The sequence below is a fragment of the Strongylocentrotus purpuratus genome, unplaced genomic scaffold, assembly GCF_000002235.5.
Source record: "Strongylocentrotus purpuratus isolate Spur 01 unplaced genomic scaffold, Spur_5.0 spur5_scaffold_3, whole genome shotgun sequence".
In the NCBI taxonomy this organism is placed as follows: domain Eukaryota; kingdom Metazoa; phylum Echinodermata; class Echinoidea; order Camarodonta; family Strongylocentrotidae; genus Strongylocentrotus; species Strongylocentrotus purpuratus.
Genome location: NW_022145609.1, coordinates 29,009,398 through 29,037,048, shown reverse-complemented (window position 1 = coordinate 29,037,048; position 27,651 = coordinate 29,009,398). Strand labels below are relative to the sequence as shown.

General features: G+C 36.6%; 2 protein-coding genes across 2 annotated transcripts; both read right to left on the bottom strand.

Annotated features, from left to right (window-relative positions):
- Positions 1-331: 331 nt before the first annotated feature.
- Positions 332-27,201, bottom strand: LOC100890152. The gene is made up of 2 exons (XM_003724271.3): positions 26,207-27,201; positions 332-1,484 (listed from the first exon to the last, which is right to left on the bottom strand). The coding sequence occupies exon 2, from the start codon at positions 1,481-1,483 to the stop codon at positions 452-454; it is 1,032 nt and encodes a 343-aa protein (XP_003724319.1). The 5' UTR covers position 1,484; positions 26,207-27,201; the 3' UTR covers positions 332-451.
- Positions 12,508-20,263, bottom strand: LOC115928470. The gene is made up of 2 exons (XM_030995685.1): positions 19,601-20,263; positions 12,508-15,801 (listed from the first exon to the last, which is right to left on the bottom strand). Exons 1-2 carry the CDS (start codon positions 19,908-19,910, stop codon positions 15,335-15,337), a joined length of 777 nt encoding a protein of 258 aa, XP_030851545.1. The 5' UTR covers positions 19,911-20,263; the 3' UTR covers positions 12,508-15,334.
- Positions 27,202-27,651: the final 450 nt, after the last annotated feature.

Genomic DNA, 27,651 nt, shown 5'->3' with positions numbered 1-27,651 from the left:
TATGAAATAGAGATAATAAAGGTCTCCTGAAACTGAAATCACAAAGTACTACTTATTCTTTTTTAAATAGAAATATGTTATTACGATGTTCCATGCAAATATGAAATTTTCCTCATAATTATCTGTAGCACATAAAGAACTTTTGTAGGATAGATTAATGAAGCTGTACCAGGTGCGTTAAAGTCATGAAACAGAATAAACGTGTCACAAAAATTGTCATATTTTTATCTTGAAAATGACTGATTTTGGCAGATATTACAGTGAAAGGTAGCGAGTGTGAGAAAGAGAAGATAATAAGATTAAATAAAGAGTGAGAAAAGACAATAATCTCGAGAAGAAACCCAAACTATTTAATAGTTTAAGTAACACACAGACACGCAAGCAACATCACTCACAGTGACTATCAAGTAAAGTCTATTTCGATACGTCGATTTAAAAAAACCAAAAAACTTTAAGCTGTTGCAGTAGGGACAGTGTTGTTGGAATTGGCATTGTCATCGACCTTACTGCTCTGACCACTCTTCGACACGGTCAACAGTATCATGATGGAGATACAGACTTCTAAGATCCTCTGACAAGTACTGAATAGCAGCCACGGCCAAGGTCTCAGGGCTTCAGGCCGATACGACTTATCAAGCGTTGCGGATACCCAGTAGAGGTTGGAGACTGTGAGACAGATACCAATAGCTGCACTTATGAAGATGATGGTGTTGAGTTTACGCATCTTCGAATTGTCGTTGTTGTCTCGCTGGGAGGATGTTTGCGTCTGGCCCCGGGAACTAGCTGTCAGGTTGCTCTGTATCTTCCACCAAACGTAGACGAACCCGAAGAACACCAACACTCCCCAGAGGATGAAGAGCATCTGGCAAACCGTGACCGCATACTTGGTGGAGTTGTCGTAAGCTACCAAGAAGTCGGAAAAGAGGACATACCCCAAGCTGAAGCCAATGATGCTTCCTAGGACGGAGGGACGTTGGATTCGAGGTGGGGCTAATGACAAACGAGTTGTCTCCAAGAGTAGCAGTAACAGGATACTGAAAGATGAGACCAAGGATGGCCATCCCAGTGACCAAAGAACCACACCACTAGGACATTTCAGAATCTTTCTCGTTCCGTAAGGGTCGATCCCAAGAGACATTGTCCTGGCCGCGCACGCAACGAACACCAGAGAATGCAAAGCAATCCTGAGGTTGGTCAGCCGCTTTGTAAGAATTCCATCGTGGGTCCCACGCACGGAGCTACAACGCTTCCACACAAGGAAACACAACACTGAGCAGGTATATATGGCAAGAATGGCATAGGCTACGACGAAGATGATAATATGTGCCATCCAGGTGCTTCCCCAAGCCGCAAAGGCTACATCCCAGTCTGGATGTGGCGCAGGCCACCTGCACCGGGGTAGAACTGGCACCTTGATTGGGACACTCATGTTTTCAGTGTAGACTGACACTCCGTTTTCATCTTCGTTTATAGTTGTCGCCATCCTGTGAATTAAAAGAATTGAAAGAACAATTGTCCAGTTATAAATTGTGTTCAACAGATGGGGGGGGGGGGGGTAGATAAAGCGAAACAAAAATATATAAACGAGAATATGCAATCCGCAATCGGAATAAATCCTAAATAATTTTTAAAGCTCAAAGCCCAGTTACTACATGAAAACCATTGGTATTTCCTCTTTTCAAAACATTCTTAAACCATACGTTACGTTACGTTTATACTCTATCATAATTCATTTCTACGCGTTGTCCGCCATAGGCGATAAGTGTCCTCATGCCATTGATTTTAAAAGGCGCCAAACCCATGAGTATTGTTTTTTCTTCGACAAAATTTTTGTCTCCTTCTGGGCTATGTTTTTATTTTGGCTGTCTGTTTTCTTTTAATTTTTATAATGAACATTTTTATTAACAGCTTTTCAACACTTTCCCATGTGCTAAAAGAGTTTTTTATTATTTAGTTGGGGAGGTATTATTTCTTATCTTTGTCATGTGCACATCCCAATTATACAACAACGCTATATCTAGTAACTTATTTTTGTAGATGATCTTCAAATTAAAAATAACGTTTTACTTGTGCATTTGTTAAAAGGTCAAAACAAAAGCGAAAACACAAACACAAACACACAAACAAACGTACACAAACACACTTAAATGAATCTTAGATGTGGAGTATTCCTTTTAAAGTATTACTTGGTTTCTATATTTCTATACAATTTTTTTCTCGAATAATGCATTTAAAAAAGATATTAGTAAGACCAAAATAGTCGATATTTATTTACTATTTCAATAGTTAACAAGGGATGTTTTTTTTTGTTTTTTAAAGTGATAGAACTTGTAAAATGTCAGCTGGAATTAACTTGGAAGTACGCTTCCCAGTATAATCAGCCGAGACAAATACGCTTCAGGGCGAACTGTGATCAACGTAGAAAGGTTCAACCGGAATAAAAAGTCAAAGTCAAGCACAAGAAAACGTTGGTCAAATTTCGCTGCGACAATATTTTTTAAATATTTGTTTCTGTGTGGGGATGCGAATATATATATGAAAAGGGACAGTTGGCTACAACCATGACAACAATGCACTAATCTTTTCTGTAAGACTGGACAATCATCCTCCTCCCACAGCCGAGCAGCGCATTCTCAACATAAAAGTCTAAAGATTTATTTGTGTTTTTCCTTTGGGATTCAAGAGGTCTATCTGACCTTCTACAGCATTGCATCTACATTCATCGGATCAGTTCGGTAGCTGTAATACTAATGTTAAGAGCACGGTTGACAATATAAAAAAAAAGTCATAAATACAGTTATCCGTGCAAAATTTTCTTTCAATAGGCCTTTTCAAAAAGGCCATGCACAATTATGACTCGGAAGGTCAGAAAACGTCTTGGGGGCTCTGAAATCCTTTCATCGATAGGGCTATCGATTAAATTGTGTCACTGTCATTCAGCTGTTAATTTGGTTCTGCATGATAGAACGTCTAGACAAATTCAGGGTAAAAGGGGTTATTGGAAGTTCAATAATAGCTTGGTAAATGATAGAGACTATGTTTTAAAGATGAAGGAAGAAATACAGACTTTAAAGAACAAAATGTTATCTGAGATAAAAGACAAGAGAGTATTATGGGACTATATCAAAATGGAAATACGCAGGTTTACAACTAAATTTTCAAAGGAAAGGGCAAGGGAAAGGAAGGAAAAAATAGAAAAGCTAGAAAAAGAAATTGAAGACTTGGAAGAGAATCTACTATCAATCAATAATGTACATTATAAAGATATCCTTGAACAACTGAAAATTAAGAAACAACAACTAAGAGTATTTTATGACTATATTAATGAAGGTTTAAAAATACGATCAAGGGCCTCTTGGTATGAATGTGGAGAGAAGAATACAGCATTTTTTAAACAGCTCATGGAAGCAAATAGAAAGAAAAGTGTAATACAGAAATTAAACGTAAACGGAAAGATTGTTACTAAGGAAAAAGAAATTGTCGAGGGAATAAAACAGTTTTACAGTCAGTTGTATAAAAAAATAGAAGTTGTACTAGATGGAGGTTTAGAATTTTTCCCTAGTAACATGCCAAAATTGAACGAGACCTTAAGGGGTTTAGGTGAAGAAAAGATAGTAGAAAGGGAATGTATAGAAATATTAAAAAATATGAAATTAAATAAATCACCAGGAAATGATGGCTTAAGTGTAGAGTTTTATCTTAAATTTTGGCCGGTAATTGGAGATCTAATCCTTGCATCTTTTAATGAAGCCTTTAATCATGGAGAACTATCGGCCTCTCAGAGACAAGCAGTTATTACCTTGATACATAAAAAAGATAAAGATTCAGACTTTATTAAGAATTACAGACCGATTTCTCTTTTAAATGTGGATTATAAAATTTTAACAAAGATACTTTCAAAGAGATTGCAAGAAATTTTACCTGATATTGTATCTTCTGATCAACTTGGATATGTTAAGAATAGAAACATTGGAGAAGCCATAAGAATAATAGATGACATGATTTTTCATACTTCTTTTTATAAGGAAAATGCTTTTTTGATGGCCTTAGATTTTGAAAAGGCATTCGACTCTGTTTCTCATTGTTTTCTATACAAAGTCTTAAATTCATTTGGTTTTGGACCATTGTTTTGTAAATGGGTGAATATACTTTATACTAATACTGAAAGTTGTGTTATGAATGGAAACGCATCAACAGGTTATTTTAAAGTTGAAAGAGGAATTAGACAAGGAGACCCATTATCTCCATACCTGTTCATTTTATGCATTGAAATTTTAGCTCATACGATTAGAAACAATCAATTGGTAAAAGGAATTTGTTTTGGAAATACAGAAATAAAGCAAGTATTATATGCTGATGATATAACACTCTTCATCAAAGATATGAGTTCAGTTAAGGAAATAGAACACGTTTTAGAAGGTTTTTATAAAATATCAGGATTAAAGTTAAACAAGGATAAGACATATATTCTGCCCCTGGGCCCACAGGTGTCTAATAACACATTTCCGTTTGGGAAACTTGTAGATGCTGTTAAAATATTAGGTGTTTATTTTTCAGTTCATGTAGATATCAAGGAAAAAATGAATTATAAGGAAATATTGAGCAAAATTAAAAAACTACTGACGTGGTGGAAACAGCGTGACCTAACTTTAATGGGTAAAATTCAATTGATGAAAGTATATGGATACTCTAAATTGACATATGTAACATCACTAATGCCAGTTCCAGAGTGGGTATACAAAGAAATGGAAATAATATGTTTTGATTTTTTGTGGAGAGGTAAAGATAAAATTAAAAGAAGTACAATGATGTTAGACTATCAGCAGGGTGGGCTCAAAATGAAGAATTTTAGGTTGTTTGTAAAAGCACAAAGAATAATGTGGATAAAAAGGCTTGTAACAGGAACTCATGATATCAAGTGGAAACAATACTTTAAATATTTAATGAGACCGATAGGAGGTAATTTAATATTTTATTGCAATTATTGGAGAGATACAGTGAAACTTATGTTACCTTCCTTTTATCAGAATCTTCTGAAAGCATGGATAGATATGAAAGAATATGTTAAAACAGAAGAGAGATACAAAGGGAATGAAATATTGTATAATAATAATTTTATTCAACTAGAAGGTCAAACCTTATTTGAGGAAACTTTGTTTTTGAAAAATATATATCGAATTCATCACATTTGTGAAGAAAATGGAGAATTGAAACCTGAAGCTCATTTTATAATGTTAGGTTTGAGCAGAGTGGAAATTGATAAAGTAAAACAAATTTATAACGTAGCCCCTTATGAATGGAAACAGAATGTTCAACCTTTAAGAAAAGCAATTCACACTGGCTTTAGTTTAGAATTTATTTTTTCAAAGAAAGTGTTTACATTTGAAGATTTAACTGCAAAAATGGTATATAAGAGTCAAATTAAAAAGAATGTAGAAACAAACTCGGCAGGCGGCAATTTAATGACACTTTACAATATTCCAAGAAAAGAAGTAGAAAAGATATATGTTCAACCAAGGATGTGTACCTTAAGTAGTAAACTGCGAGAATTTCAGTTCAAATTATTGCATAATATTTTATATACAAATCATCATTTACATAGATTCAGGTTCCATGAAAATGGTTTGTGCTCATTTTGCAAAAATTTTGAAGAAACTTATCAACATATATTCTTTGAATGTAATACAATAAAGGAAGTCTGGGGGAAATGTGGAGATAGACTTAATTTACCAATTTTGAAGAAATTATCCTGGAAAGAAATTCATATAGGAATAGATGACACTACATTTAAAACAGAGCAATTATTAAACCACATTTTAATTTTGATTAAATATATGATTTTCCACAGTAGAGAGAAGGGAAACCCTCCAAAAGCAAAAGAAATAGAATATAGATTGTTGGAAAATAGAAATGAAGAGAAAAAACTTTCAATGGAAAGAGACACACTTTCAATTCATTTAAGGAAATGGGAAGCTTTGGAAAGTTTAGAATAAATGTTTTCAGTTTTTTTTTTTTTTTTTTTTTTTGTTGTTGCTCGTTTTATGTTAGCGTGTGTTTTGTATACTGTTGTACATGTTATGTGTTTAAATGTTGTGTGGGGTGGGGGGGTAGTAGGTGTTTTGTAGCTTTTTCCCTTTTTTATATATATAATTTTTTTTTTTTTGTCTCCAAAGGAAAATGAAGAGGTGTAACTTTTGTATGTAAATGTAAAAGATCATTGGTAAATTTATAAAGAACTATGTTAAATTATTTTGTTATTTTGTATCCAATGTATTATGTTATAAATGTACAATTTTCTTTGAGAGAAACGAATAAAAACCTATGAAAACAAAAAAGTATTGTCAGCATGATTAGCTTGGTATGGATAATCTCTTCAACAAGAAGAAAAAAAAATCACCTTGCGATGTCAGAAAGCCAAAATCCGTAGCTCAATTACTGGAATTAACCGTGTTGTTTGACATTTTCTTTTCTTACCCACCAAAGCCCTTCAATTCAATCTTTGTTGTTAACCGGGTTTCGAATTTCTTCAGATATCTGAAAATGGGGAAACCTATTTATTTTAATTTTGATTGTCTCCCCTATGTTGAAACATTTTCATCATTCCGTTGCAATTTTCAAACCTTCAGTAGTTCAAATAAAGGCGGAAACTTTAACACGATAGTATTGAGGTAGATTGTAAACCTGTCGCTAAAATTAAACTAATTTATTTCTTCCAATAAAGAAGAAGTTCTTAAATATTTCAACGATGAATGATTTTACAGTGACTGTCCATTTATTACAGCCCGGTTGGTGGTAAGTGCATGACATCATTTTGTGTTCAAAGGGACTTCCAGTTGAATTGAATTGAATTGAATTCATTTACTTCTGCAACATACAAATCAAATTACATTTATGCAATACGTTATTTACAAAATCTAACAATTTTTTTGAAAGCGTACATATAATAATAATAATAGAAATGTTGACGTCAAAACAAAATTTAACTGATAACACACTACAAAGAATTATTAATTAAAAATCTGCAGAAGATGGGCTATCACAGTACGCGTTGGCTTAAATCAATACAAAATATCATTTCGTTGATCATATCAAACCTCAACTTAAGTCATCTGTAAGACACTGGTTGGCATCAGGACCTAACGGGTTCTGACTTAAAGGTAATACAAAGTTTTGGGAAATTTTGAAAATTGGGTGGATAGTGAATCTTTACAATTTTGATATATTTGGATGCCCCTGTGGATGTATTATAAGCACTAAAAAAATTAGCCCCTAAAACACTTCTTTTTTCGAGAAAAAATTGGATATAATAATTTACCGTTGCTCCCGGTAAATTTTCAAAAATTTCAAATAGCGCCTATGGCCGTACAATGGTAGCTGCGACCATGAAAATATCAGAATATGTAGTTGTGATATATAATTTCCAAACGGGAATAGCTAATCGGTCGATTTTAGTCAAGAAACATTGTTTCAAAGCTAAATTAATATCTTGACCTTGAGAGGGAGCTATACAACATAAAGAGTTTATTATTTATAATTTCATAACTTCAGACTCGATTTCAACCGCGACAACGATCAATGAATATTGTAGGAACGCATATGCTTCCAATATTTTGATTTGAACCGAATTCATGACCCCATACCAAAACTTTGTAATACCTTTAACTACGAACTGAGGACAAGGCTAAATAAAACTAATTCCTCAAGCAAACCTTACCTCATCTCGACGAGCGCCTGAACGTTTGCAAAACGAACCCTTCGGCATGCCGCTTCAACACACATGTACAACATTCACGTTTGATATTAACCGTAGGCAGTTCGTGTAAATGAACATTCATGTGACTGTGATTATTTTCATTGAACCGGTAAAAAACTTGAGAATAGAAGAGAGGTAATCACGTGGGAATGAATAGTTTCGCCACATTACCGTACATCGGGGGCCTCTCATTTTGGTCTCTTTACCCTCCACTGCAGCATACTGGTAGGGACTTTTAGATTCTGCACGACGAGAACGTGGACTGCCCTTTTAAGGCAATGTGACGTCACTGCCAGTGCCTTAAAAGGACGTCACATTGACTTAAAAGGGCAGTCCACGTTCTCGTCGTGCAGAATCTAAAAGTCCCTATTCTGAGCGAATAAGACGCTACCAGCTACAGCGTATGAGACTGACGGCTTGCAATATTAAAAAAGGCAGCATTCTAACCTTTACGGAGTATGTGAGGCCGAGAGTCATCAAAACGCTTATTTGATGGGGGAGGGGGTATTAGCAGCAAGATTTTGAAAAATAATAACTCAAATTATTTATTATGTCCCTAGGATCCTCAACAATCTCATCATTAAAATTAATTTTTGTTTTGTCAGATTTATTATTAGTAATATTCATTGCCTGTTTAAACATTTTCCACAAATTTAATGTCATGTTTATATAATACCTGTACCAACATATTTTCAAAATATTAGTTTCAAATATATTTTCCAAACGAATAATCTTAGTCAAAATATTCTTGTAAGATGTATATCAAATTTTCAATCGCTCTGTGCCTTCGAATTCATATCTATAAAAAAAGGTTATATTTCCTATTTTTCGAACGTAATATATATTTAGTGATCCAAGGGAGCCTTTGTGTTTTTTTTTAATCATTAGTTTTATCTCTTTGTTTAGGTATGCAAGTATCTAATTGATTATTCAAAATATCTCAAAAATTGTCGTAAGAGAAAATCACTTCATCTACACCATAAACAGGAGACTAGTCTACATGTTCAAGACTAGAAGCTATTTTTTTAAGAGTGACTTTACTTATAAATAAACGTGGGTCATAAGTATTAATTGATTGAGATAGAGTATCATGTGTTACGATGGAATAATGGTCAGTTAAGCCTGAAAGAACAATATAAGAGTCAGTGTGGTAAATTACATTTGAAAAAAATATTATCTATTAAGGAGGCAGAGGAGTTTGTTACGCGAGTGGGCTTGGAATTAAGAGGTTAAAAAAGAGGCAGAAAGGAGAGTTTCAAGACACTCTTGTGACACATTATCATGGTCATGATTGAATAACTTTATACTAAGGTCCCCCATTAATAAACGTTTAAGCATTATAAAGCAACACCACCGTCGACTTTCCTTGCCTATTTTTAAAGATGATTATCGATGATTATCATGATTATCGATTAAAAAAGGTAAATTAGAATCATGGGATGAAAAAGTTTCTGTTAGTACAATTAAGGAAAAAAATTTATTGAAATCTAAAAATGATTGCAATTAAGTGCAAAAAAAGAGAATGTATCACTGTTAACATGACTCGGTTACATTGCCTCAAAATCTGAAAATTATAAATCTTTAGGTCAGTCAGGAATCCCATGACTTTTACATGCCGATCGCATGTCTCATTATCAAGATATGTATGATTGGAAATCGAAATTCATTTATCGTTTTCCTAACGGATTTTATAACACTTCAGTCTATTAGGGGGAAATGAGTATGGTAAAACCGGTCACTTAATTTTCTAAAAAAAAATTGAGGCACTTTATGATCATTTTGAACCGCAATCTTTGTTTAGGGCTTTAATATTAAACCATATCACAGACACTGATTACACATAGGGCCATGCATCTCAGATTTAACATTGTTAAATGATGCCTTTAATATCTTAATAATATTATACAATTGTGCATTTGTCATTATACTCTCTGAAAGAATGTTATGCCGGATCCTCGTGATCAAAATTCAAATTAAACTCTATGGATAATGAATTTATATTTTCAACAACAATTTCATCAGATGTTCCTGGGAAATTAACAAAGAATTGATTACTAGCTTGAATGGGTCTTAACAAATCAAAAAGGTCATCTTCGCTCACAGACTCAAAAGGTAAGTGGTGATCTAAATTAGCCATAATAAATAATCAAATACAAAATCTCAGCAACGAGTTTTAAGAGCTGGAGTGCCAACTGGCAACAAATTAGTACAAGCAGCTGCCGTTTTCTAAGGTTGCACAATAAAATCTACAGGTGTGCTGTTACCTTTGATGTCCGAGGTTCGAAGCCGCCAACATCATTGGAAAGCTTGAGTAGTGATTTTCTTCACAAAGAAATATCGTTAATATTTCAATTTGTATTTAAACTTACAGGGGAAAATCGAACAGATGATGAAATATGACTAAAAAAGCCTAATTATGTCAAGAAATTTGCTTAGAGTGTATAATAGCAGTTTTGATTTGTGAAAAAAGTAAAACATTACACAGATCCTAAAACCTACAATTTGACACTTCCGATTACTTCCGGCTCACGAAAATAAAAAGTGAATTTGTTCAAGTATAGTTCTTTATGATGTCATATGTAAGATTAGTGCCCACACATACCCAGTCAAGTAATTTCGATTAATAATTCAGGAATTTTGCTCCATTTCCTTTCGCTTGCCTCCTGTAAAGGTTTAGCACTGTGCAGTGCTCGTAATATCAGTGGGGGTACCAAAAAGTAATTATCATTACAAAAGCATAATTCCCTTTGAAAGTGGCCCGTTAGTGTGCAGCTAGGCAGGAATCTTTTGTCTACGTATCTGCATCAAGATCCAGTTAAGCACATGTCTGCCATATTTTCTCCTGGCGGCTTCGAAGAATGAGCTAGATATAACTCCATATCGTAAAACTCTTTGATCTGAATAACCAAAACCCGAAAGCATATCAACATTAATGTAAGATTCGCGGCGCTAACATAATTATAAAAGTAGGAAAACGTCATAAAAAGGACTAATCGGTGCAGACACTGGGAGCTCCAGAAAGGACAATAAAAAGTCACCTGGGGGGTGTTTCATAAAGATGTTCGTAAGTTACGCACGACTTTACGCACGACTGGAACATGTTCTTGGGTGCTAATCAGATTCTCAATCATTTACATGTAGCACAAGAACTTATCATCAGTCGTGCGTAAAGTCGTGCGTAACTTACGAACAGCTTTATGAAACACCCCCCAGGGCTTGTAGTAGGTAGGACATGCACACATATTGAGACACTGTTGGCATGACAAACAAATTAATGACGCTTTGGTATGCTAATATCAAGGCACCCATTGGAAAAGCAAGTTATTGTTCAAGGAAAATCTCTGCTAGAAGATAGAATATTACGCAAGAAAATACAATATCAAGTTTTAAATAATTATAATAGTAAGATGAATAAAAACACTAGTAACGTAAGATCAAATGAATAAGTCGTATAATAAAGGGTATGAAATCAAAGCAAAAATTAAAATAAGTTAATAATTTCAAATTGAAGAACGACCGATTGCAAGCGATAGCAAATGAACACAGACTTTTGTAATCGTTCCATAATAATAAATAATATGGTTATTTATATAGCGCCGGTATCCGCCAGGTTATTACCCTGGTCGTAGACGAGCTGCCAAAGTAACTAGCGCTCAAGCATATCAGGTACCCATTTACACCTGGGTGGAGAGTGGCAAATGTAGATTAACGTCTTGCCAAAGGACATTAGTGCTGCGGCGGGACTTGAACCCCGTACCATGTGATCTGCAGTCGGGTGACTTATCCACTAGTCCACAACACCATTGGGAAATAAATTATCTCAATCTCAAAATCTCAATTTAAACGGAGGACAGAATATTACTCAAGGTAATACAATATCAAATTGCAAATAATCCATGTTATAAAATAAATAGAACTAGTATAACAACATCAAACGAATCAGCCTTATAATCAAGGGTATAAAGTTAATGCGAGACTAAGTGTGGTAATTGCAAAATGAAGGACAACCGATCACAAGAACTGACCTGGTTTCAGCGATAGTCCATTGATGGAGACTTTTTGGATGTTTAATAAAAGGAATAACCTTTTCAAAACGACTCGAGGTAAGAAATATGATGGTCTAAATTAGTATGCGATGATTAGGGTGAGTGCGAAACCAGTTTGATCTTTGTCATGGTGTGAGAGGTAGTGAAACGGAATATGAAGAACAAATACAGGTCATTAGAGTATGTAAAATAGAAGAGCGACAAAGTGTGACGTCAATTCTCTTCGTCACTACGGAATGCTGGATCCTTACAATGTTTAGCAAGCCAAAACATGTGATTGATCGGTTGCCAAGACGACAATCAGCCCTGCTATTATGTTAAACTTCTACCGGTTGAAGAAAAACTATGTTGGTATATATTATTAATTGGATACGAGTAATGTGAGCATTGCTAGCGTGCAACAATACTTCAATGCAGCTGCGGAGAACGTTAAAGCATGATACGGAAGGATGTCGATTCCTTAATTGAAAGAATCAAACGCATTGAGAGAAACCTCGCCGAATCAATTGAATTTGAGTTCAAGCGGGAATTCAAACTGGAAAGAAAGAAAAATTCCTCCCTGGAGAAAAAGATGTCAGTGCTTTTCTTTGCTCTCATTTTCTCCTCTCTTTACGCTTCAAATAAGACATGTTTGTTCTCCCTCCCCCTAGCTTCTCTTTCTCGGTATTATGAAAAATACATTCTAGGAAGAAGACAACTTTAGACTGATTTGCAGTTTGCTCGACATTTATTCCGCTCCGAAACTAGGAGTCCTTTTCCTCAAAACATGTAAAGTAGGAAAGTCAAAGTAAAACAAGTAACATGCATAAAAGCAATAACAAAATCTTATAACCACAATAAAGAGGGTCCACCATAAACAATTCGACAATAATGTATAAACGTGATATGATTCAACAATCTTAAGGGTACATGTACCATGAGTGAAACTCAAAATTGTAGGGATCTCCGGTCACGTGATCAGCGGAGGGATAGTAACTCCTTCCGATCACCCCAGGTCCCTGGGGTTTACGTGACCTGCCGGTAGGATAGTATCTCCTACGGATGATCCCCACAACTTTTCAATACTCACAAAATCATCAATGCATAACTAACATAGTTATGGAAACACTATATTTGTGGGATCTCGAGTCACGCGATCAGCGGAAGGATAGTAATTCCCTCCGATCACCCCAGGTCCCTGGGGTTTACGTGACCTGCCGGTAGGATAGTATCTCCTACGGATGATCCCCACAACTTTTCAATACTCACAAAATCATCAATGCATAACTAACATAGTTATGGAAACACTATATTTGTGGGGTCTCGAGTCACGCGATCAGCGGAAGGGTAGTAACTCCCTCCGATCACCCCAGATACCTGGGGTTTACGTGACCCACCGACAGGATAGTATCTCCTGCAGTATCCCCAATGTTATCCCGGTGCTACTATACCAGCGCATATATAAGAAGTGGTGATAATCGGAACCAACCATGGAATAATCACGAGTAAAAGAAATCCTCCCCCAGTCAACCCCCGTGTTACCATGATATTAAGTACATACAATTCGTTATATCACTCAAAACAACATTGTACTTCCAATTTGTTAATCCTCAATCAATTTTAAGTAGTTTACTTCTTCAACTCTACTTAAACTAAAGAGGGGTGGGTGGGCCGGGGAAAAAGGACTTCTCCGAGCGGAGATAAAGTCGAAAGTGAGAAAATCTTGCACACGGCGTTCCCACGCTTACTGCGCGCATAACTCCACCGTTGTAGATTCACTGGCTGTGCGCATTTTCGGTTTCTTTACAGAGGTAAATTTCACATGTCGCTGTCTCACAAAGGCACCGCTTAAACAGCTGTAAAAGGCGCGCGCTATTTCTGGCCTATGCCAGCAATTGTTTTGTCTATCCTTGACTCTCCCAGAATGACTCTGATCATTTATTATGATCACGTTATTCTAGGAAGAAGACAACTTTAGACTGATTTGCAGTTTGCTCGACATTTATTCCGCTCCGAAACTAGGAGTCCTTTTCCTCAAAACATGTAAAGTAGGAAAGTCAAAGTAAAACAAGTAACATGCATAAAAGCAATAACAAAATCTTATAACCACAATAAAGAGGGTCCACCATAAACAATTCGACAATAATGTATAAACGTGATATGATTCAACAATCTTAAGGGTACATGTACCATGAGTGAAACTCAAAATTGTAGGGATCTCCGGTCACGTGATCAGCGGAGGGATAGTAACTCCTTCCGATCACCCCAGGTCCCTGGGGTTTACGTGACCTGCCGGTAGGATAGTATCTCCTACGGATGATCCCCACAACTTTTCAATACTCACAAAATCATCAATGCATAACTAACATAGTTATGGAAACACTATATTTGTGGGATCTCGAGTCACGCGATCAGCGGAAGGATAGTAATTCCCTCCGATCACCCCAGGTCCCTGGGGTTTACGTGACCTGCCGGTAGGATAGTATCTCCTACGGATGATCCCCACAACTTTTCAATACTCACAAAATCATCAATGCATAACTAACATAGTTATGGAAACACTATATTTGTGGGGTCTCGAGTCACGCGATCAGCGGAAGGGTAGTAACTCCCTCCGATCACCCCAGATACCTGGGGTTTACGTGACCCACCGACAGGATAGTATCTCCTGCAGTATCCCCAATGTTATCCCGGTGCTACTATACCAGCGCATATATAAGAAGTGGTGATAATCGGAACCAACCATGGAATAATCACGAGTAAAAGAAATCCTCCACCCACATTTTTTTTTTTTTTTTTTTTGTGGGGGGGGGGGGGGGGGGGAGGGGGGGGGGGTTGGGCGTGGTTTGCCATGGTTGCTTCCTAATACCATCTATGGACCCATGCTGTTTCACTAAATATTAATATGACATGTATCATACTTCATGTATTTCTCATGGATTCAATCCGTTACATATTGTAATCTTATATTATTATTCTTGCTGCTAGCCAGACAGTGATAGAGGCGAAAACCCGACAATATTGCCATTGTGGCTTAATTTAACGAGCAAAATAATTATATTTCCTTTGTCGGGGAAAATTCCCCTATGGCCCACTTTGTAGTTCTGAAGCTACTGTGCGACCGAGTGACTCTGACTCCACCCTCTGCTAGCTTAACAATTATGTATGATGTATACTAGTACATCAAAATCAATCATTAATTTAAATATGGTTCTAATTTATCAGCAATTAAATAAATTTCAAATTTAATGTGAATCCCAAAAATGAAGGCGTATATATCTGAATATGTAACTCACGTTACAACACGCTATTCCTCAACTTCTTGTGTTATAATAATTCCATTATCACATCGAACCCAGTCTGTCCGAAATTCCACAAGGCTCATTAATAGCCGAATTAGTGTTATTGTCCCGTTTCCGTGAATATAAATATTCTATTCATATATACCCAAGCCCGAGTCTATTCCTTCTTGGAAATTATCGATGAAAGCGTCGGATCCTCTGTCGGACAGGTGTACCCCATCTCTTAAAAATAAACTGTAATTGGATGGATCCAACTAATGAGCAATAACTGACGCATTCGGCAGCCGGGCTATTAATCTCCTCGCGTACTTGTTGAGCGATTTCCTGACCCCATCCATGGCGTCTTGTAATGTTCGATAACCACGACTGCTATGATAGAATAGACGTGGGATGATGGTCGACCAGGCGATGTGCGTACGAGGCATGGCTGTCCGTAAAATTTGAAGAGCCATATCGATCGCGATTCTGCATTGGCAGGCATCATTCAGGCCCAAGTTATTTGTTCCTAAATGCACGATTACTAGCGCAGGTGCTCGTTGGTTGTATCTCAACCTATTCTCCACCAGGCGCGGAAGGTCTTGTAACGTCGCTTCTCCCTGACCGTGCCATTGGACCGTCCCTCTTGCTCTTCCCAAATCTTGGTGGTTGAGCATGTTCGCCCTCTGCTTGGCACGTCTGACCAAGCTGTCGCCTACGATCCAGATCCTGTCGCCGGTTGTCTCTGAAACAGGATGGAAAAACTCCCCAAAGTAATGTGTTCTATATTCATATTCATATCATCATACACGTGGGCTACTTATTCTCCCACTTATAATTTACTATGAAAATATGTGATAGTAGGTTTCCATTAAAAGGAAAAAGGAAGGAATAATCGTTCCTCTGTGTTACATGTAAAACCTAGCAGCGATGGGGGTTACGACAATATTAATGATTGGGGGAGCCTAATCAGGATAGTAACTCCTGGTTGATCCTCCAGTCCCATTCTGGTTATTAACATGAGCACTTCACATAATTGATCTGCACATTGTATACTTTGTGTCGTGTTCAACTTTTTATTGTATTATAACGAATTAGGTTAAATAATTGTATAAAATTATTACTGCTTTCCCGTTTGCCCGTTAGTAATTTAAATCCAATTTGTCATAGTAATCTCTATTAATGTAATGTTGTGGCCTTATTGGGAATTAATATTGCATAATTTATATGGAGCGCGTTAATATCGTAACATATTATGCTGTATATAAAGTTATCATTATTATTATCCTTATAATTATTATGTTTATGATAACGTTTATTCCTATCAATTTTAAATTGCACCTAATATTTAGCGGATATAACGCATATACACAAAACTGCGCCACCTTCCCATTACCATTATCTGTTCTGGGGGAACGCCTTTCAGGGCCACTATAATTGCCGCTCCGATTCGAAAGGAGTATGTGCCATATTGGCTACCACTGTACCCGTTGTGCTATAGGGTTCTCTTCAAAACTGAACTAAATTAATACCTAATTACAGGGGCCCCATCACGATGACAAAATAACGGACCATCTATATCAGGTCTTACACGGAGGTATGCTTTCATGGCTTTCACAGGGCACTGTTCATCTGTCCCATTGCTACCGATATTAATCGTAGTTCCTTGCCCGTATTGGTCGGTTTTTAAAAATCTAATACGTACTAGCAGGCTTCCCTTCGGGCCACTGCAAAATTTGATGTCATCCCTCGCTATGACCTTATTTAAATCATCGCCCTTCCTTTGAATCGTGAATTCTCCCACTCTCAAAAACCCAAAAAAATGCTAATAAATATGATGCGTAAAACATCATTGATTCGTAATGAAAATAGCATACAAAATATAATATTGGTATAATTGTCTCTAAAAGTTCCCAAATTATGGGTCTTCTACTGTCTACCATAAATCTGTCGCGCCTGCTCCCTTCCTGCATTTTCTTAATTAAAAATATTTAATTGGGTCCGCCCAGCTGTACATATTGTATAAATATGATAACGCTGCGACATGCTTTATAATAATTAATAATAATTTCCCATTAATGGAGAGGTGTGCGATGAATGCCATAACCTGTATAATTATTGCAGGCCATGATGTATTCAATTGTCTATTCAATCGAAACTCTTAAAATGAATCTACAGCACTCTAATATGCCCGCTGTAATCCCTCTGCTAAAAACTGTCCTAGTAATCTATATATTTCTGCTGCTAGGTCAGCACTATTCCCGTAAATATGCGACTTAATCGGTCTCGTGCTCCTGGTGCTAATTTGCGGAATCGCCCCATCTAAAATCATGAAAGGGAGTCGGCAACACCATTGTCAAATATATATACGTAAACTGCTTTATAAACAATATTTTTCTTTAAGCAGATCAACACAAATTTACGTAATAACTCCATTATTTTCGAACATAATAATGTCTGCTTATTTATTATAAACTTCACTAACATATTGTCTGTATCCAAAACTATTCTCCTATTCTGGAGTTCCTCCCCCCATGCAGCGATGGAGAGTAAAATGGGTATCATTTCTTTCCATGCTATTAACGTACCCTCGATAATTTCGCGCGACGACCACTTGTTATTAAACCACTTGCCTTCAAAATAGGCTCCGAAACCAATTTCCCCGCTAGCATCAGTGTACAAAACGTGGTCGTTATCTCCTCCCCACCCTTCCTGGGGGATGACTGATATGCCATTATGGTGGTTCAAAAATTCGAGCCATATAATTAAATCAACTTGGGCCCCCTCATTCAACATTATACTGGTACTTTTCACATTTTCCCCTTTTATTAAATCTATTAACCGTCGTAAAAATGCTCTGCCCGGTCGTACAGCTCTGCAAATAAAATTCAAAGAGCCAATCAAAGATTGAATCTCTTTGACGGTGGCTGATTTATGAGCTAGCGCCCTACCGATTTTCCGTCTTATTTCCACCAATTTTTCTTGTGGTACACGTACTTGCATTAGTACTAAATCAAGCTCTAAGCCAAGAAATATCAATCTAATAATAAACCCTTCTAATTTTTCTTTGGCTAGGGGGACGCCTAGTTCTTTGCACACTAATATTAATGTATCAACAACTTGTTTACATGTTAATTCTTCATTTTGTATTGAACCCACACATAAGAAGTCATCCACATAGTGCACTATTTTGTTGGAGCCAATTCTTTCCCTAACGCAATATTCAATAAACGTAGAAAAAGATTCGAAATATGCTGGGGCACATCTGATACCCATGAGTAAGCATTTGTCAATATAATATTTGCCGTCAAACTTGACCCCGAGCAATTCAAAATCATTTGGATGAATCGGTAATAACCTAAATGCCGATTTAATGTCCTCTTTTGCTAACTCGGCACCTATGCCTGCTTCAACAATTAATTCTGTTGCTTTATCAAAACTCGTGTATTCAACCTTGCAAACTTTATCCGGAATAAAATCGTTTATTGAAACCCGAGTGAGTATGACAAGTGGTTAATTAAACGATATTCGCCCGGCACCTTTTTGGGCACCAGTCCAATAGGACTCGACCGTAATTTATTTAGTGGCCTAACTTCAAATGGGCCTAAATATCTACCCAATCTTACCTCTTTTCAATTTTTTTTTTTTTTCAAATGCTACTAATTTGTTATTTTCCACTAATTTTAAATTGGGCATATCAGCCGGCATGCGGGGGCCTGTGTAATTTAATTTGAAGCCTTCAATAAAGCCTTTTCTCAAAAATTCTGCGGCCTCCCTGTTAAAATACGTCTTTAACATAACTTTTAAGTTCTCGGTTATAATTGGTGTTTGTGCTAAAAACATTAAGTCACTCATCTGTTGCGTTATGTTATTATCTTCTTTCAAATTGCCATGTATATCTTTATTATTCTTCTATATTTGTTCCCCATTTCTGGAGGTGCAATTATTTGTTATTGGGTTTGATGGCTTTGAAATTTAACCGTTGGACTCCAGTGCAGTGGATTTTCCCATGCCCTTTGTTACCACAAATGGTACATGCGTGTGTAAAGCGGCATGCCTATCTAGAGCATTGCCCTGACCGGTAATTAAATTCATAGCATTCTCCGCCACGAAAGTTTTGTGCCCGAAATGGCGCCCTTCCCTTATTCATATTGGGTGTGAACTTTATTGTGCTCGACCCCCGGGGTGTGGCCCATTCCCGCTTGGTTGCCCACGATCCCTATTGGGTTTGGGGGCGGTCTTGTATCCGCCCCTGGCAATAGCGCCTGACTGAATCGATTGCCCGACACTGCTTGCCCGTGTGGGAGGATGGGCTTCATTATCCCTCAAATTATGACTAGCTCTAGGCCTAGTGTCACTCTCGTTGTGTGTAATTTGTAATTGAAAGCCAGCGTATAGGCTACCGGTGTTTGGTACAATCGAGGGGAAGGAAACCACCAAGTTGCTTTCCCTCTCGCTTCCAAGATTGTTAAATCTATGTCTTGTTGTTTCACTAAATTGTGATATTTCTGGTAAATGTGATTGCATAGCTACGTCTACCTCACCTTGCATTGGCTGTGCATGTGAAGGCGGCTGGCTTGATGACTGGTTCGCTCCAGTTGTCTCGTTTCCACTGTATTGTGGTCCGTCAGTCTCCGGAGCCGGGTTTATGCTGGTAGTGGCTGAGCGTCCACTGTTGGGGTTACCGCTCGAGTGCCTCGCCCGTTTTGGCCGCCCCGCCCGCCGGGGAGTTGAGGTGCCGAGTACGTCTTGAGTGGTGTCGTTGCTAGACTGCCTTAATCTTGTAGACTGTCTAGGCCTAGCAATCTTTGGTTGGCGGGCCACCCGGCTCTGGCTTGATTTCCGCTTTCCCATCTTTCGATATACTGGGATTTCCTCTCGTTATTTAGACTTATCTGTATACTCAATTGTAGAGCCTTCTCGAAAAAGGACTTCTCCGAGCGGAGATAAAGTCGAAAGTGAGAAAATCTTGCACACGGCGTTCCCACGCTTACTGCGCGCATAACTCCACCGTTGTAGATTCACTGGCTGTGCGCATTTTCGGTTTCTTTACAGAGGTAAATTTCACATGTCGCTGTCTCACAAAGGCACCGCTTAAACAGCTGTAAAAGGCGCGCGCTATTTCTGGCCTATGCCAGCAATTGTTTTGTCTATCCTTGACTCTCCCAGAATGACTCTGATCATTTATTATGATCACGTTATTCTTGTTCAGAATACAAATAGGAACTCAAATTATAGAAAGACACCACGATCTCTATGGATACCAAAATCCAAATTACGTTCATTTAATAGGAAAATCGCTAATTTTATCAATTCAAGGCCAAGCCAACATAGTCAAACAAAAACAAATATAATACTTATAAAATTACCCTAGTTAGTATTTTACGTTATGCAACAAAAGAATTCTTCTTTTAACATTTTGAAGTTCATAGAAATGACATTAAAACACCTGGAAGCTATTTAACAATGCACGTAATAGGAACAGTAATAACCAGGATATTCAAGAGATTTTAGTCGGAAACACATGCTTTCAAGGCCCAGCTTCTATCGCTGAGAGTCTCAATGATTACTTTGTAAATATAGGTCCAAGTCTTGAAAATGCCATCCCCACCTCAAATGAGTAATTCCATTCATTTCTTGCTCGTCGTATTCCTGAAACTCTATTTTTTCCCGGTATAAGAGGAAGAGGTTATTGATATTGTTAATAATCTAAAAAGTAAAAAAAAAGAGCGCTGGGTATGATGGCGTTGCAAAAATACGTCTTAGACATATTATTTCCGAAAAAGTCATCCCACTAACCCATTTTTTTAACCTCTCTTTTATATGAGGTGACGTACCCTTTTAAATGAAAAGAGCCAAAGTAATACCTGTATTTTAAAAAGGTGACTCACGTGAAAAGGGACATTATAAGCCAATTAGTTTAACTTACCTCTTTTCCCCAAATATTAGAAAAACTTGTGTAAACACAAACTATAAATTTCCTTACACAATACAATTTATTTAGTGATGTTCACTTTGGATTTAGACAAATGCCATTACTCTTGCTATGTTAACACTCATTACTAAAATTGTTTGTGCAATTGATAACCCTTGTCACACAATAGGTTTATTTCTAGACTTCTCAAAGGCCTTCGACGCAATAATATTGACCATGAAATTCTTCTTAATAAACTTTCTCACTACGGTGTCACGGGGAAGGCCCTTGAGTGGTGTAGAAGCTACCTTTCAGACAGAACACAATATACCTATGTATATAACTTCCAGTGATCAATTAGAAATGTTTCCTATGGGGTGCCTCAAGGCTCGGTTCTTGGCCCTCTTCTTTTCATACTATATATAAATGATTTCAAACGATCATCTAATATTTTATTTTTCATATTATTTGCTGATGACTCTATTAATTTTCTCTCATGTCCCGACCAAGAAACTCTCCTAAAAACAATTAATTTGGAATTAGTTTTGGTTCAAAGTTAGATACAAGCCAATAAACTATCATTGAACTTTAACAAGACAAATTATATACTATTTAGCATTACTATCGATCATCTTCCTGGTCCAATTAAAATAAATAGTATCGAACTAGAAAGTGTCCAGAGTATTAAATCCCTTGAAATTTATGCTGATAGCAAATTGACATGGGAAGTTCATATCAATCATTTGTGTAAATTATTATCAATAAACATTGGTGTCATAAATCATGTTAAAACTTCATTTCCTTTTAACAGGTTTTTATTATAACTGTACACATAACAACCCTTATTTTGCCTTACCTAAATCATGGGATTTTAGCAGTGGGAGATTCTAGTTAGACTTTAATTGATCGTATATTAACTTTGCAGTAGCATGCATTTAGAATAATCCATAACAACTACTTTCGTTCCCACACTAACCTCTTATTTTTACAAGATAATTGATGATTTTTATTCATTGGTACCTCTCCCAAGTTCATACATTTTTCAAAATAAGAAACGAGACACGTTCACACCCCAATACACAGTCGAATCAATTTTACCCTCCTCGAATGAGAACAGTTTTCGCACAAAACACAATTATTTACACCGGTCCAGTATTAGACACATCATTCTCTTCAACAAAGTACCAGTCTATACCAAAAAAATAAATAAAAACTGAAAATTGAATTCTGCATTGTTGACACGTCGATATGCAGGAATCTCTGTTTGCCCGACCCTAGGCTCAATCTCTTTCTCCCCTTTTCTGCTGATCTAACCTCCCCTTTTTTCTAGAGCTTTTGCAACAATTCCTTTTCGTTGTTTTTTTACCTTCTTCTATTTTTCCGATTTTTTCCTCTTTAAAATAAATCTCCTTTCCAAATTCATAATTTCTTTATGGTTACATTTCTGTTTGAGCAAAATTTCTCCACTCGTTGCTCCCCTGTTTCATTTTTACACTTGTTGCATTCGAGTCACCGAATTTTCTAAACATGCACTTTCGAATTAATGCTTGGTTCAGTCAATTTGGAAATGCGTAAGGGTCATTCAATTTCGCCAATGTTGAGTGGGAGGTGAATTCTTTGGCATATTGCGGTTTCATTTTCGTCTATGGGCAACCTCTTCCGCAATCGGGTCATTCAAATTAAAACTAGACCTCATAATCATAGTATGAGGCTCGATGTTCATTCGGATATTCAGTATTTCATGTTCATTTATTTATTCTTTTTCTCTATGATCTTTTCTGATATGATTTCACACTTTTTTATACAATCTTCTTATTATTTTGTATGATATATTTATATTGCATTATTTTCTTTCTTTCGACATTCTTTATTTTTGTTGAAACATTACTTGATTCATATCTTCATATTTGTCATTATAAATGCTTAAGGGGCTATATTTTAAATGGTTTGTTTTGATCAATCTTGATTGAGTAGGTGATCTTTCTTTCTTTTCATTTAACATCTTTTTCTTTATTCATCATTGTATTATGTTTGCATCATGTCCATGTATATTAAACCTGAACTACCTCTGTCCAAGATCTTCTTTGGGGACAGTTACCTGTGTAATTACAGAACGAATACGCATGCCATTCCTCCAAGTAAACTTTGCATAAAATTATTCAAACAGAAGTATATTAAGTGACAAATTAACAACAAATTGAAAGCAATGCACAAATGTCACAAATGTATGCCTAATCACGAAATTGAATGAACGAAGACATACCGACGTCTGTCCCGCGCGAATTTGAATGGTCTTTACACGCTTTTCTAAATTGAATGCTCGTTTTGCACGTCTCCGTGACAAGAGTATGAAAGCGCATGCTACTAAATTAAATTTAATGACGCAATTAGCTTTTTGAATGTTGATCTATATAGTCATTCAATTTCGCACGAACTTGAATGAACGTAACGTTAATTTGGATGCTAAGTTTACGAAGTTGGGCGGGAAAACCTATATTATATTTGTATTGTTTCATTGTATTTTCTTTTGTTGAAATATTATATGTTAAATTGCAAATAACATTGCAATATCATTTAATTATGTTTTTCATGAGAAATATAATTATTTGAATTGAATTGAATTGAATATCTTTAAAGAAATCGATTTTGTCAAATGAAATGCATATCATAACGGAGGTATTGTCTTGTGCAACATAAGCAAACCAACATTGCTCAACAGAACGAAATCAAGTAAACGGAACTCACAACAGGATATATAATAATAGTGTATAAACACTCCCCAATGTCACTTGTTAATATGGAAATGATTACCAAGATAATATAATGACCGAATTGCGATCAAGGATATGTTGGTGTACTATTGATGAAATGTCAATGGAAACGAAAGAGAGGTAGCTGGGGATAGAAGGAGGAGATTGAGAAAGGTGAAGATAAACATGATAAGAAGAAGAAGAAGAGAGAGAGAGAGAGAGAGAGAGAGAGAGGGAGAGTGGGATTGAGAAAATTGAGCTAAATTTAGATTAAGTGAGAAGGAGAACGAGAGAGAGAGAAGGAGAGATAAAAAAGAGAAGGAGAGAGAGAGAGAGAAGGAGAGAGAGAGAGGCAGAGAGAGGGGAGAAGGTAAGATTGAGAGAATGAGATAAAACTAGAGTGAGTGAGAAAGAGAGAAGGAGCTAGAAAGATAAATGAAAAGAGAGAGAGAGAGAGAGAAAGAGAGAAGCAAATAATCTAGCTGTTCTTCGAACAAAGATTATGAAACCAAGAATAAAACGGGAATAGCATCCTCGTATACAATGCCAAATACTGAATATCTCATTGACCTTTAACCAATTTATCACACGAGACACATGTATTATTGGATTTTATGGTAATTGTCAGTTACAACAAATCTCCGATAAGGCTTTTCTGATTATGGCTGTATGTTTGCATCATTTTTGGCAACCTAGCTTGAATTCTTAACACTGTATATATTTTTAAATATAAAACAAACAAGCTAGTCAATCTAGAAGCTAACAATTCATAGATTTCACGATTTACATCACAAATCTTCGATGACCAATTAATTTCTACAAGACTTGTTTGACAAGATCTAGAGAATAACAACATTTTAGTTTCTTAAAGGTAAAGATCAGTTTTGGAAACGCCCCCCTCTCAAAAAATGATATGGAAGCTCTTATTACCAATCATGTGAAAGAATATGTTTTGACTGATACGTGAAGATACAAATTTTGCCGACTGAGAAACCGCCTACTAATTGATATATTTGGTAAATTATTATATCTATTTGGACCTGATAGATATCGCGCACGTGTCGCGCAGTCCCATATACATCTTTCTGTGTACAGGGCTTGTTACTTAACCAAGATTGGGCCAAATTTCTTATCATTTTGATGATTCCAGAACCTTGCAGTACACACCAAAACTTATATGCTAGATGATCAACCTTTTCTGAGCGATTCCACAACGTTTCTCTCACAATACAATCGCATGACCATAACTGGTCTTTATCTTTAAAATTAAGTCAAGTATATTTATTCCCATACTAAATTTCAAAAACATCACGAGAAGCGAGCATCTATTCAATTGATTCTTATGTGATGATGATTAACCCGAACTGAAGGTTAAATACATACAGCAACCATTTTTGAAATATGAATCAAATTAATATTGCAAAAAATGACCTGTTTGTACAATCATCCAAACATTCTGTATTGATCTACATGTATGTATTGATCTATGTAAAATAATTACATTTCAGAGATAGAAGATACCCTGAAAGTAGAATTTCTTTTAACTCTATCATATCACGTTCTTTCAATTAACATGCGACCCCCCCCCCCCCTCCCCCTCCAACCCGAGGCGATGGGAAAACGAAAATGAAATGTTTATCAATCGTTTTACGAAGGTGATACAGTGAAGAAAATGACCCGGTGGACAATGGGTATCTCTGTATGCGTTCCAGTTATCTGAATAGTGTGACTTTGTTACCTATTAAAGGGAATTTCCCTCGTCATACTACATAAACATTTCCATTGATAGTTCCGAAAGCTTCGAGGGAGATGTTATTTGAAGGGGTACAACCATGGTTACAAGCAAACACACATCAAAACTACAGGTGTATTCATATACTTTAAATAGGCCATTTTCGTAATGTAACCAAATTGAATGCACATCTTTGTGAAGTGCCTCAATACAGATCATGTCATCTAACTGTTACGAAAAATAGTGTCTCAATAGTCAGAATGCAAATTGTATACATTAGTTGTTGCTAGATAGGACTAACAGTGTGGCTTGCCTTTCCTAGTAACACGTAATATATGCAATTTGCATTCTAACTGTTGAAATACAATTATTTGTGTTAGTTGATTTGAAATCATTCGTATCCAGGTCTTTTAAAGACGTATGCATTTGATATGGCTACATTACGAAAATGGCTGATATCGTGAAACTTAAAGTACAGGTTTCTGAACGTCTACATCTTATATAAATATAATGTATATTTCCAATTATCCATCATAACTTTGCAGATAATTACAAATTAACGTGCATTGATCTTTAAAATAATAACTGACCTTTTCTTAAAACTTGATTGATTATTTATATCTAAAGAAGACACTCGAGTTGTCTGATCGACTGATGTGTCGATGCGCTTATACAAACCATCCGAAATCAATACAAGAGTAGCACCAACAATAATTACAAATCATGGTAATGAAGGGATGGACACTTGACTCACCTGTTCAAGAAACATGGAGGTCGATCCTGTCTACACGTGAACGGCTAGAGATGAATCACATTTTGCCATGGAAAGAGCATGGTCACTGAAGAGATCATTAGGCCGATAATCGTATTACGTCAAACATGGAAACCCAAGTCTTTGCGATGCAGATAAGTAGCTTTCTTGTCAGCCTTCTCGCTCGGTAATGAGTTGTAGGCGCTTCAATGTGTCGTACATTTCTTCTCTTCCTCGCTTCCTTTGAGAAGGTTTTGAAGACAACCTAGACTATATATATATTCCTCTTTCCTCAAACTAAAGGCAACTAACCTTATCGTCCAGCACTCTACAAGGTACTTTACTCAAAGTTGTACGTCCATGTACTTAGTGCAACGCAGGAATAGTGGCGTAATCTTTCGCTCGCTTGATTGATCTGTCCGCGCCCTTTCGTATTGAAGGTGGTGGCAAAGTGCATGCAGGCGACAAAATTTACAGACAGCGTGGTTTCCTTCCTGACAATTATGGTTTGATTCAATTATTCTCGATTTAATCATGTAATAACATGAGGATAGAGTTAGGAGAAAGAAGAAATGACGTCCGTCTCAAATCCTGAACTCAAGCTGACATTTCAAGCAGAGGATGAAGCTGGCGTAGCACCTCCCCCTGTTCGTAGACCAATAAAATAAATCAAGACTTTTTAGCAAGTCTCTATAGTAGCAGTAGGGCTGTGAGGAGGTAAGGTAATACAATATAGGCGTTGGTCTTACGTTTTTCTCAGATTGCATGAAATAGCTTCTTAGGAGCCGCATACCACCACATGTACTGCCATGTACTTTACCGCCCCTATTTATCTGATTTCCGGATACGCAATTGATCTTCCCCATTTTTCAGAAGGATGGAAATGTGTCTCGACGCTTCTTACAAATAACAATGTTATATTATGAAAAATCTAGAAAACCGTGATAATTACTGAAGGAGAATATGAATGCTTCGTTTCACTCAACTTATATTGCATTATATTGCATTTATTCTCTCCAACATGCCCGAAACACAGTCATGATTTAGGACGGGGCTTCTCGAAGCCCGGACAGCGGGGCATATGCCAACCCGGACCGCCCGAGAAAGTGACCCATAATTTTTAAGGTAAATACAGAATTTTGAAAGTGTCAAGGAATTTTTAAAAAAATCTTAAAAAATAAAAAAGGAAGAAATCCTGAACAATTCAAGAACTTCCTGGGGTGCAGCCCACCAGACTCCCGGTAAAGGCTCTCCCTGCACCCCATCCGGCCGTAAAGATAAAGTGGTTTCCGATACAATCTTTTGTTGCTTAGGTTAGGATCGTCCTTAAGACTAGGAGCGAGTGTGAGTGTTATGTAGTTTAAACTTTAAGCTTCTAACAACCACTTCTGTACCCCGTGGACTTTTTATTGTTTACACAATATCTTGCTGTTTGCTGCCTCGAGATC

Excerpts from the sequence above, each read along its gene's own strand:
- LOC115928470 (XM_030995685.1), bottom strand. The coding sequence starts at position 19,910 with ATGGGAAAGCGGAAATCAAGCCAGAGCCGGGTGGCCCGCCAACCAAAG. Across the intron at positions 15,802-19,600 it reads ACATGCACAGCCAATGCAAG|AGACAACCGGCGACAGGATC; the intron begins GTGAGGTAGACG and ends ATCCTGTTTCAG.
- LOC100890152 (XM_003724271.3), bottom strand. The coding sequence starts at position 1,483 with ATGGCGACAACTATAAACGAAGATGAAAACGGAGTGTCAGTCTACACT.